Source organism: Enhydra lutris, unplaced genomic scaffold (genome assembly GCF_002288905.1).
Source record: "Enhydra lutris kenyoni isolate GAN:26980312 unplaced genomic scaffold, ASM228890v2 scaffoldscaffold52, whole genome shotgun sequence".
Lineage (NCBI taxonomy): Eukaryota > Metazoa > Chordata > Mammalia > Carnivora > Mustelidae > Enhydra > Enhydra lutris.
The window spans coordinates 862,466-874,721 of record NW_019154136.1 but is presented as its reverse complement, the minus strand read 5'-3'; the positions used below and the strand labels follow the sequence as shown (position 1 = coordinate 874,721).

The following is a 12,256-nucleotide window of genomic DNA, read 5'->3' as shown; positions in this document are numbered from 1 at the left end:
AACTAAAAAGAGAGAACAATGATGGGGCACCTGGGTGGCTCAGTGGGTTAAAGCCTCTGCCTTCGGCTCGGGTCATGATCTCAGGTCCTGGGATTGAGCCCTGAATCGGGCTCTCTGCTCAGCGGGGAGCCTGCTTCTCCCTCTCTCTGCCTGTCTCTCTGCTTACTTGTGATCTCTGTCAAATAAATAAATAAAATCTTTAAAAAAAAATAGAGAACAATGAAATAGAAGGACAGCATGAGATTTGATGGTTATTCATACTACACATTCAGAGTCCTTATTTATGCTCAGTGCCATCAGCTACTGTTTTGAGTTATGTAAACATTTTGACTTTTCTAGTCCTTCATCTTTTTTCTGTGTTTGGTAGTTGAAATTGACCTATCTGCCTTTAATCTGAAAGCCAGAGTGATTTTTAATTAAATTTATGACATTTTGAAATAGGTGAATACATTGTGCCTTTTCTCCAAAATTGAGAGAACAGTAATAGAAGATACTTGCCAGTCAGACATCTGATAAGGGACTTGTATCTGGCATATATAAAAACTCTTAGAACTCAATAAGAAAATAACCCAGTTAGAAAGGGGGCAAAGGATGTGAATAAACATTTCTCCAGAGGAGGTATGCAAATGACCAATAGACACATGAAAAGAACCTCAACATTATTAGTCATTAGATGAGATACCTTCACACTGTAGTGGCTATTATCAAAAGGACCGACAATAACAAGTGTTGGTGAGAATGTATAAATAATGGAACCCTAACACACTGCTGGTGGGAATATAAAGTGGTGTAGTCATTTAGAAAAATAGTGTCACAGTTCCCCAAAAGGTTAACCAGAGTGACCATATGACCCAGCAGTTCCACTCCTAGGTATATACCCTGCAGAAATGTAAACATATGTCTACATAAAAGCTTGTACATTAATGTTCATAACAGATTTATTTATAATAGCCAATAGTTGGAAATAATCCAAATGTCTGTCAACTGATGAATGGATAAATAAAACATGGTATATCCAAACTATGGAATATTATTTGACAATAAAGAGAACTGAAGTAGTGATACATACTACAACATGGATGAACCTTGAAATCATGCTATGTGAAGGAAGCCAAACACAAAAGGCCACGTATTATCTGTTTCTGTTTAGGTGAACTGCTCAGAACAACCACATCTGTAAAGACAGTACGTTAGTTGCCTAGGGTTGGGGGTAATGGGAAGGCTTCTTTCTGAGGTGACTAAAGTACTCTTTTGTTGGTTTTTTTTTTTTTTTTTTAAAGATTTTATTTATTTGTCAGAGAGAGTGAGCACAGGCAGACAGAGTGGCAGGCAGAGGCAGAGGGAGAAGCAGGCTCCCTGCTGAGCAGGGAGCCCCATGTGGGACTCGATCCCAGGACGCTGGGATCATGACCTGAGCCGAAGGCAGAGGCTTAACCCAGGCGTCCAGGTGACTAAAGTATTCTAAGATTGATTGTGGTGATGGTTCCACAACTCTGTGAATATACGAAAAACCAGTGGAGTGTACACTTCAAATTGGTGAATTACATGTGAATTATACCTCAGTAAAGGTTATGAAAAACACTAATAGAGCTGAAAAATGAGAAATTAACAAATTCCATTTCTCAGGTACCTTTCTTATTAAAATTGATCCTAGGAGAGGCTTCAGGTTTTCCTGAATGAAAATTACCCAGGGCACCTGGGTGGCTCAGTGGGTTAAGCCTCTGCCTTCAGCTCAGGTCATGGTCTCAGGGTCCTGGGATCAAGCCCCACATCGGGCTCTCTGCTCAGCGGTGAGCCTGCTTCCCCCTCTCTCTGCCTGCCTCTCTGCCTACTTGTGATCGCTCTCTCTCTGTCAATTAAGTAAATTTTAAAAACTTAAAAAAAAAAAAAAAAGAAAATTACCCATTAATTAAATGATGGCTTCCCCTTCTTCCAACAGATAGCTTGCTCATATTTTTGGTGTGTCTTGACAAAACATTTTCTGGTATAAGGTGGATTTTATCATCATTACAACTCCTGAGAAATTCTGTCATGTATTAGAGATAGCAATGTTCCGTTTTAATTATCTTTTAACAGACTTTCATCAGTATTTAAAACCAATGTTGGGGACACCTGGGTGGCTCAGTGGGTTGGGCCTCTGCCTTCGGCTCCGGTCAGGCCCTGCTTCCCCCGCTCTCCCACCGCCTGCCTCTCTGCCTACTTGTGATCTCTCTCTCTCTCTGTCAAATAAAAAAAAAACAAACCAAAAAACACCGAACCAATGTTGTGGTTTTGTGAACCCATTCTTACACTAATGGTTTTCAGGGGAAGGGTTTAAAAATTATTTTTTAAAAATTGGGGAAGGGGTGCCTGGGTGGCTCAGTCAGTTAAACATCTGCTTTCCACTCAGGTCATGATCTTGGGGTCCTGTGACTGAGCTCCGCATTGGGCTCCCAGGCTTAGTGGGAGAGTCTGCTTCTCCCTGTTTCCCCTCCCCACGCTTGCCCCCCTCCCTGCAAATAAAATATTTAAAAAATAATAAAATAAAAATTGGGAAAGATGATATTAATAGCACTTATTGTTTTGCCTCTACTGCTTTTGTAAAGAGGGGGGCTGTTAACATTATCCATGTGCCCAGTAGTATATGGCAGTTCAGTATTTGATATAAAGTACAGGCGGAACTTAGTAGCTGTATATATAATGTAGCAATAAATGATCATTTTGCATTTAGTTTGAGATTAATACTTATGTAGTATATTATTTGGGCATATTCATGGCTTTAAGAAGTTTCTGCAGGAATTTAACAAAAGATGTTTGTTTTGAAGTTTTTGAAACTTCATCATGACTATTTTATAAATTTAATACCTACGGATTACACTTGTGAAATCTCATTCTACAGAATGCATTGCATATGGAAGTGAGTTTTAAATGTTTTTGAAAGAGGGGCGCCTGGGTGGCTCAGTGGGTTAAGCCGCTGCCTTTGGCTCGGGTCATGATCCCAGGGTCCTGGGATCGAATCCCACATCGGGCTCTCTGCTCTGCAGGGAGCCTGCTTCCCTTCCTCTCTCTCTGCCTGCCTCTCTGCCTACTTGTGATCTCTGTCTGTCAAATAAATAAATAAAATTAAAAAAATGTTTTTGAAAGATTTAAGAGTCTTAAAAATTTCTAAGTTTTTAGGCTTAGAATGTGGCATCAAACAGTAACTCTGAAGATAGACAACCCTTTTCCCCTTAATGCATTAATTTTTTTAAGAAATGAAAGTATTGTATGCACATTATTTTAAAAGTATCATGAAAAGCAACACATTGCTAATCTTTCTGTCCTGAGGAAAATATTCTGTTTTGGTTTTTCATAACTCTTGAATAATGTATAAATTGCAACTTTAAAAATAAACTTTTCTGAAATAGGTTTTACTTCAATAAAGTAGACAAATTATAAATGTTTAGGCTTAATGAATTTTTTTTAAAGATTTTATTTATTTATTTGACAGAGATCACAAGTAGGCAGAGAGGCAGGCAGAGAGAAAGGAGGAAGCAGGCTCCCCACTGAGCAGAGAGCCCGATGCGGGGCTCCATCCCAGGACACTGGGATCATGACCTGAGCTGAAGGCAGAGGCTTTAACCCACTGAGCCACCCAGGTGCCCCTAGGCTTAATGAATTTTCATAAAGTGAACGTCTATGTGACTCCATCTGGCTCAAGAAATAGAATATTGCCAAGTACCCTAGAAGACCCTACCCTCAGTATTAACCCCTCTGTTGATATCCAGCACAACTGATTAGCCTTGCCAGATTTTTTTTTTTTTTTGGAAGATTTTATTTATTTATTTGAGAAAGAGAGGCAGAGACAGAAATATCTGGGGAGCACGAGTAGAGAGGAGAGGGTGAAGCCGGCTCCCAGCTGAGCAGGGAGCCCATGCTGGGCTCTATCCCAGGACTCTGGGATCATGACCCGGGCTGAAGGCAGCGGCTTAACCCACTGAGCCACCCCCAGGTGCCCCTAGCCTTGCCTGATTCTGAACTTTACATGTAAGTGGTTTCCTACAGTGTGGATTCCTCGGCACCTTCCTCACCGTGTTTGGTCTGTGAGACTTAAATTGATTGGTATCACTGCATCTAGCAGTAGTTAGTTCTCCTTGCTGGATGGTATGAGCATAGTACAATGTATCCCTTCTCTTGATACAAATTTGGGTTAATTCCACTTGGGGACAATTACAGATAGCCCTGCTTTAAACATTCTTGGCCTTTGGCTGCACATATGTGCATACTTGGGTAAACTAAGAGCAGGGTTTGGGTTGGAATGTATCCGTATTGTCAAAGAGTTTCTCAAAGTGGCTATACCAGTTTGTTCCTCCAGAAGTAGGACCTGGTTCATCAACATTAGACTATAAAAGATAAGGACTTATTCCCACAATCTCTGTCTCCTCTGCTACTTTGATACTTTAAATCAGTTTTAGTTCTTCAGTTGGAAGTACTCTTGTAACTTGAAATAATGAATCTCTGCTCTCCTATAAACTTTGGAAAGTAACTTTGTCCACTTGTGGTAAAAGAAAGATACTAGACCCCCCTTCCCCCCCGGCCACCAATTGTATTATTCAGAAAGGGAAGAGGCCCTCTTTCATACAGAGAGGGAATGTATAGAATGTGTAAAATTCAAATTTGTGCCACATCATGTTAAGGGGAAGAAGCCCATAAACAAATGGGGTTAACATGATAGAAGAGAGAGTAAGGTCAATTTTACTGATTTGAGAATAAAATACTAGAATAATGCTTTTACTCCCATGGCCACTATCCACATTTGTTTGGGCAGGGATAGTTGCTTAAACCATTATTCTCCCAAGTTTCTGTGGCTTAACCTGAAAGAACTTTATTTTTGTGCTCATCTAATAGTCAGTGTGGAGTTCTTTGTAGGAAGGGCAGCCTGCCTTTGTATGTACATGGGATTTAGGGGCCTAGACTGTTAATTCTTTTATCCTGTAGCTGTGCCGTCTCTCAGAGTCTGGGAGATCTCTGCATTCAGCCGGAGTGGGGAAGAAATGGTGGGGAAAGAATGTATGCTTCTAAGAATGGAAGTCTTGTTGAAGAAGGGACAGTCTTTATTTCATCTTCTATTCCATGGGTGGGAACGTTGCATGGGAGTTCCGCTTAGATACAAGGGGGCTGGGAAATGGAGTCCCAGGCTGAGCATTTGTCTAGCAGCGCCGGCTGGAGGGTATTGGAGGGGCGAGGGCTTTTGCTGGACAGCTGGTGAGCCACCTGTGCTCTACCGTCTCATCAGGGATAAGAACAGAATAATTAATGTTCCCTAACAGGATAATTTCATTTCTAAGATACTGACTATTTTAATGGTGAATTTTTATAGGGAAAAAAGTTTATTTTTGAAAGGAAGTGTGAGTACTTTTTTTTTTTTTTAAGATTTTATTTATTTATTTGACACAGAGAGAGAGATCACAAGGAGGAAGAGAGGCAGACAGAGAGGGAGGGGGAAGCAGGCTCCCTGCTGAGCAGAGAGCCTGATGCGGGGCTCCATCCCAGGACCCTGAGACCACGGCCTGAGTCGAAGGCAGAGGCTTAACCCACTGAGCTACCCAGGCGCCCCAATATATATATATTTTTTAAGATTTTATTTTACTTATTTGAGAGAGAGTGAGCACAAGCTGGGGGAGAGGCAGAGGGAGAGAGAGAAGCAGGCACCCTGCTGAGCAAGAAACCCGAAGCAGTGCTTGATCCCAGGACCCTGGGACCATGACCTGAGCCAAAGACAGTTAGTTAACTGACTGAGCCACTTAGGTGCCCACCCCCCCCCTTTTTTTTTTTTTTAATTTGAAACAGGGAGAGAGGGAGCACGACTGGTGGGGAGGGGCAGAGGGAAAGGGAGAAGCAGTCTGCAAGGAGCCAGACGTAGGGCTCAATGCTAGGACCCTGGGATGAGGACCCAAGCCAAAGGCAGATAACTTAAGTGACTGAGCCACCCAGGTGCCCTTAGGGAAATAAGTTTAGATTTACAACTAAATGGCATTTCTTGGGCACCTGGGTGGCTCAGTTGGTTTAGCGACTGCCATCCGCTCAGGTCATGATCCTAGAGTCCTGGGATCGAGTCCCGCATCAGCTCCCTGCTTGGCAGGGAGTCTGCTTCTCCCTCTGACCTCTCTACTCTCATGCTCTCTCTCTCTCTGTCTGTCTCTCATACTCGTGCGTGCTCTCTCTCTCTCAAATCAATCAATCAATCAATCAATCAATCAATCTATCTATCTTTAAAGAAAAATAAATGGAAGGGGCTCCTGGGTGGCTCAGTGGGTTAAAGCCTCTGCCTTCGGCTCAGGTCATGATCTCAGGGTCCTGGGATCGAGCTCCGCATAGGGCTCTCTGATCAGCAGGGAACCTGCTTCCTCCTTCCTTTCTCTGCCTGCCTCTCTGCCTACTTGTGATCTCTGTCTGTCAAATAAATAAATTAAAAAAAAAATAAATGGCATTTCTCACTTCCTTTGGGACCACTTAGTTGTGTGATTTGTTTTAATTTTCTTATACTTTACAGTTATGTCGCCACTCTGGAACTTAGAAATTACCGTATTTACATCAATTCTACAAATCACTAAAAGAGGGAAAAAAACTGTCAATCTGTGGTGTATTATTGGATGTAAACATTAATTCCATTAGCTTTAACCCCTCTTTCCATATTTTTTTCTTTTCCTCTCTCTAGTTTGTGATTGGCACAATGGAAGAAGCTGGAATGTGTGGGTTAGGGGTGAAGGCAGATATGTTACACAACTCTCAATCAAATGATATTCTTCAACATCAAGACTCAAATTGTGGTGGCACAAGTAACAAGCATTCATTGGAAGAGGATGAAGGCAGTGATTTTATTACAAAGAACAGGAGTTTGATGAGCCCAGCATATTGCACGCAAGAGTCCAGAGAGGAAATTCCTGGGCGAGAAGCTCGAATAGATCCTCCTGATGGTCAGCAGGATTCAGAATGCAGCAGGAGCAAAGAGAAGACTTTAGGTAAGAATCTGTGCTCAGTGGTTGGACATTTCTGTGTGCAGCTCTTTTTACTTCTGTTCTCCACAGCACAGGTGGTTATGAACGTGGCCAGCGTTGAGGCGGATGTTTAGCTAATACATCTCTTGTCCTCAGTGGGGTCAGTGTGTACATTTACTGCATTTTTTGCAGGAGACAAAGATAGCAAAGGAGGAAGTTGTTTTCTGTAAGTAATCAGGAATAAGCTTTCTTCACAGAATTTGGACCCAGCTTGACAAAGTAGTATTTGACTTGCCTTGTTTGCATCTTTAATGTAGTCTGACTGAAATTTACTGTGAAGACTGCATTTATTGGCTTGTTTTATTTAAAATCTAGTCACAATGCTTTAGAGACAACATAATGTTCTCTGTCGTTCAGAAGTGTGTTAAGACTGACTTTCAAGGGTACGTTTTCTTTTTCCTTCTGTGTTTGAGATTTAGGACTAAAAAGGTAATATGTTAAATTTTGTTATGAAATCTGAAATCCCCTTTTATTTTAGCCTTACTCATTGACTCTAAATTTTTTTTAATTTAATTATTTGACAGAGAGAATGAGCACAAGCAGGGGGAGAGGGAGAAGCAGGCTCCCCACTGAACAAGGAGCCCAATGCAGGACTCGATCCCAAGACCCTGGGATCATGACCTGAGCAAAGGCACATGGTTAACTGACTGAGTCACCCAGGTGCTGTGCCCCTAAATTTTTTATACTTAGTATACCTAAGATTAACAGTGTTTGATTTGTATGGTTTTCTGTACAGAATTATCCTTATTAAATATTATTTATTTAATATTATTAATATTATTAAATATATTTTTCACTAACTTGGAAAACCTAAAAATTCTTATACAAATACAAGAAATAATTTTAATTCCGGGGACACCTGGGTGGCTCAGTCGGTTAAGGATCTGGCTTTAGCTCAGGTCATGATCCCGGGGTCCTGGGGTTGAGTCCCACATCGTGCTCCCTGCTCAGCAGGGAGCCTGCTTCTCTCTCTGCCTGCCACTACCCCTGCTTTTGCTCTCTCACTCTCTCACACTCTCTCTCTCTCTCTCTCTCTCTCTCTCTCTCTGACAAATAAATAAAATAATTTTAATTCCTTACAAACAAATGTCTTCAAAATCAGCAGCCCCAATTATATGTGTAAAAGCAGATATGGAGTCTTAAGAAGTTACAGGGAATGGGGCACCTGGCTGGCTCAGTTGGAGGAACATGCAACTCTTGATCTCAGGGTTGTGTTTGAGCCCCTCGTTGGGTGTAGAGATGACTTAATACTTAAAAACAAAACTTTCACATAATGTTACCATGTGACTCAGCAGCTCTACCTCTAGGTATATAACCAGGAGGGTTGAAAGCACATGACCATGCAAAAATGTGTACATGAGTATTCATGGCAGCCTTTTTCATAATAACCAAAAAGTTGGAACAACACAATTATCCATCAGCTGATGAATGGATAAACAAAATGTGGTATTATATCTGCTATAAAAAGGAATGGAGTAGTGATAACATTGTACGTGGGTGAACCTTGAAAACATGCTGAATGAAAGGACCCACACACAAAAGTCCACATATTAAGATTCTATTTAATATGAAATGTTCAGAATTGGCAGGTCCATGGAGACAGAAAGTGGCATAGTGGTTGCCAGGGCCCCGGTGGGGGAGCAGGAGAGAGGGACTGCTGAAGGATATGGGGTTTATTTTTGGGGTGATGAAATGTTCTGAAATTAGACAGTGGTGATTGTTGCACAACTTTGTGAATGTACTCCATCATACGCTTCTAATTAAAAGGGTGAATTTTATAGTATATGAATTGTGTCTCCAAAAAAAAAAAAAAAACCAGATGGAATATGGTTTAAAATCTTGATTAAAAATTGCAGGTTACATTATGGTTACTTCTTATCATATTTAATAATCATGTTTAGTCATCTCTTAAAATTTGTACTGGCCTTGGGCTTTGAGAGGTTTTGTTACTGAAATTTTGTGTGGATAGAAAGGTGTTCTGTTTTGAAGTCAGCCTGCATTTTTTCTTCATAGCAGTCTGTATACCACATACCAAAGTCCTTTTATTTTTTTATTTTTATTTTTATTTTTAATATTTTATTTATTTATTTGACAGAGAGAGAGATCACAAGTAGACAGAGAGGCAGGCAGAGAGAGAGAGAGAGGGAAGCAGGCTCCCTGCTGAGCAGAGAGCCCGACGCGGGACTCGATCCCAGGACCCTGAGATCATGACCTGAGCCGAAGGCAGCAGCTTAACCCACTGAGCCACCCAGGCGCCCCACCAAAGTCCTTTTAATATATATTTTTAAATGAAATATCCTACATATAAGAGTAAATATTTAAAAAATAAAATAGTTACTTTACAAGTAAAATATTATCACTTATTTTGAAAGACCATTTGTCCTCTATCTCAGCCACCTGCTTCTCCCTGCCAAAGATTTTTAAAATACCGTTGCTAGCTCCTCGGGGGAAAGAACTTACGTTGACACCCTTTTATTTACACTAAATTTGGTTAACACACAGAAGGTGCTTACTAAATGATCAGAAGTTATTTAAATTGCTTATAGAAAAAATACATGCCACAAGTGATTTATGAGCGTCTTAGAGAGTACCAACTGAAATTCTCTTTGAACTTGCTTCTATATTTGTACTTGGGTAGGAAGCTTTTAAAAATATTCTGCCCTTTGTAACTTGCCCTTTGTCTTAGCTTGGACATCAATGGTTAAGCAAGGGAATTTTTAAGCCTTCAGCAAGAGTTACAAATAGCTAGCAGTATTAGTGAGTGAAAAAATTCGGGGTAGGGGTGGGAAGGGAGGGGTGCCTGCTAATCCAGAATTTAAAAATAGCTTTCTTAATTTAGCTGGTAAATCTCTTACGTCTAGATACAGGCACAAATTGTTTTACTCTGGATGTCAGAACATAGAAAGTGTTATGTAGAATTTACAGGTTAGACTTGATCTTATTCCTCTTATCTTGTTAATCATCAGGAAAAGAAGTTTTATTATTGATGCAAGCCCTAAACACCCTTTCAACTCCAGAGGAGAAGCTGGCAGCTCTCTGTAAGAAATACGCGGATCTTGTGAGTATTAAATCAAGGGGGTAAAGTTCATATGAAATGCAGCAAAATGTTGTATGTACTTTATAAGCTTTTTAAAATACTTTGATACAGCTTTAGATGTAAAAATTATATTGTGTTCCAAAATTGAAGAGGAGAATATTATTTCTTGGGGCTTTTTGATGCCTTGTATGACTTCATTTTATAAGGTGATACCTATAGGACATTATAATGCTAAGATAGGGCATAGATTTTCTAAAACTCAGTTTTAGAAGTGAAAAGGCTGACTTAGAAGTACTATAGTATGGGGCGCCTGGGTGGCTCAGTGGGTTAAAGCCTCTGCTTTCAGCTCAGGTCATGATCCCAAGGTTCTGGGATCGAGCCCCGCATCTGGCTCTCTGCTCAGCAAGGAGCCTGCTTTCCTTCCTCTCTCTCTGCCTGCCTCTCTGTCTACTTGTGATCTGTCAAATAAATAAATAAAATCTTTAAAAAAAAAAAAAAAAGTACTATAATATGATGCTGAAGATGCTAGTCTGGGTGTAGTGGTTCCTGTATTTAACTTTTCCCAGGGGAATTCTAGAGATAAACGTTCTACCCATTGTGATTGAAATTGTGAGTTAGATGAAATAGTCTACTAAAACAATACTGTGTCTCAGGAAATATTTATTTCACATCTACTATGTGCCAGGCATTTCTTTCTCCTTCTTCTAGAGAAACTGACCTCATTTGTTTTGGGCCTATGTTATTTCAAGTAGCATTAATTCTCTTTTAAAAATTATGAAGTCTCAACATGGAAACCCTGCCATCCTGTTTAGGTTGAAGAATGGGGAAGTTCTAGAACCCTTTGTGTAAGTGTAAGGGTTGTGGGAAACTTAGAATGAGTAAGTGTAATATAAATGCTAAAAGTAATGCCTTTTGTGAAAAACTTACGTGAATTATTGAGGATTTTTATGCATTTTCATCTCTTGCTGAAGCAGATATTCCATAGCACAAATACTACTTTTTGTCACTGGGCAGCTCTAAATATCAATTCTGTTTATTATTCAAAGGATTACAGTTAATCTCCCTTGCTTTACAAAGGGGTGTGTGTATGTGCCCCCGGAGCTGGCATTCAGCAGCTTAGCACCTTCTGTTCAGAGCAGCAGGAAGCCATGTGCGTCAGTATAAATGGCCTAGAACAGTCACAGATACAAAGATGGAAGAAAACAGTGTGGTCAGGTTGCTGACTTCAGGAAAGGAAATCTTCCACTGTCTGTGGAAACCGTTCCTATTGGTTCCATCTGCATGAGAATCCTGTAAGAACGGTGGAAGGCAGACAGCCATGAACAGATGAGAAGAAAGGGCTGGTAGCCGCCTGGGGCAGTCCTCGGAATCACCCGTACCATCGGGACTTCTGTGAAAAGGCACATTCTGATTTGGTGGGTCTGGGTTGGGGCCTGAGAGTCTGTATTTAAACAATCTCCCAGGTGGTGATGTTAATGCTGTTGGCCTTTAAATCACACTTTAAGTAGCAGGGGTCTAGGCTGTTTTTGTTCGTGGCTTTTATTGTGTGTGTGTGTGCGCGCGTGCACGCATGCGTGTGTAGGTGGGTATGGTTCTTTTTAAGTCCCAGTAATAATTGTTACATTCATTTTAGGATGTGTGACACATTAGACTTGCCTAGTAGTAACCTCTCTTTGCCTCAGATTTGTAGCAGTGAGACCATCAATGGAGTAATCTCTTCCTAAGGCTATTTAGAAAACTTCCCTTCTGTCATCACTGTCCTCTGTCCTTTTTGTGATCGCATCATCTGACATCGTTGGTGCTTGTGGCGTGGATAAGTAGAAAGTCCTGTAGAGCAGATGGTATGGCATGTTGCACTGTAACTGGGATGGGTTACTGGGGAGACCTTGTGGCCTCCATGTTTACCAAATAGTATGGGTTCTTGAAATGCTCACATTTCACTTGCTAAGGTATCATTAGGTTTGTAACATGATTCTTAAGTATGTGTTATAGTGCTATTCTTTCCCATTCCTGAGTCAGTTTGTGTAGATGTTGATTTTTTTCTTTTTTTGAAGATTTTATCTATTTATTTGTCAGAGAGAGCACAAGCAGGAGGAGTGGCAGGCAGAGGGAGAAGCTGGCTCCCGGTAGAGCAAGGAGCCCAATGTGGGACTCAATCCTAGGACCCTGGGATCATGACCTGAGCTGAAGGCAGACCCTTAAC

General features: G+C 40.8%; 1 protein-coding gene across 1 annotated transcript in view; it reads left to right on the top strand.

Annotated features, from left to right (window-relative positions):
• LOC111157168 (taxilin gamma) overlaps positions 1-12,256 on the top strand; it is a 57,406-nt gene that overhangs the window by 23,987 nt on the left and 21,163 nt on the right. The window contains exons 2-3 of the mRNA XM_022518444.1: positions 6,677-6,980; positions 9,983-10,074. Of these exons, the coding sequence (XP_022374152.1) occupies positions 6,677-6,980; positions 9,983-10,074 (396 nt within the window). The remainder of the gene's footprint in view (positions 1-6,676; positions 6,981-9,982; positions 10,075-12,256) is intronic.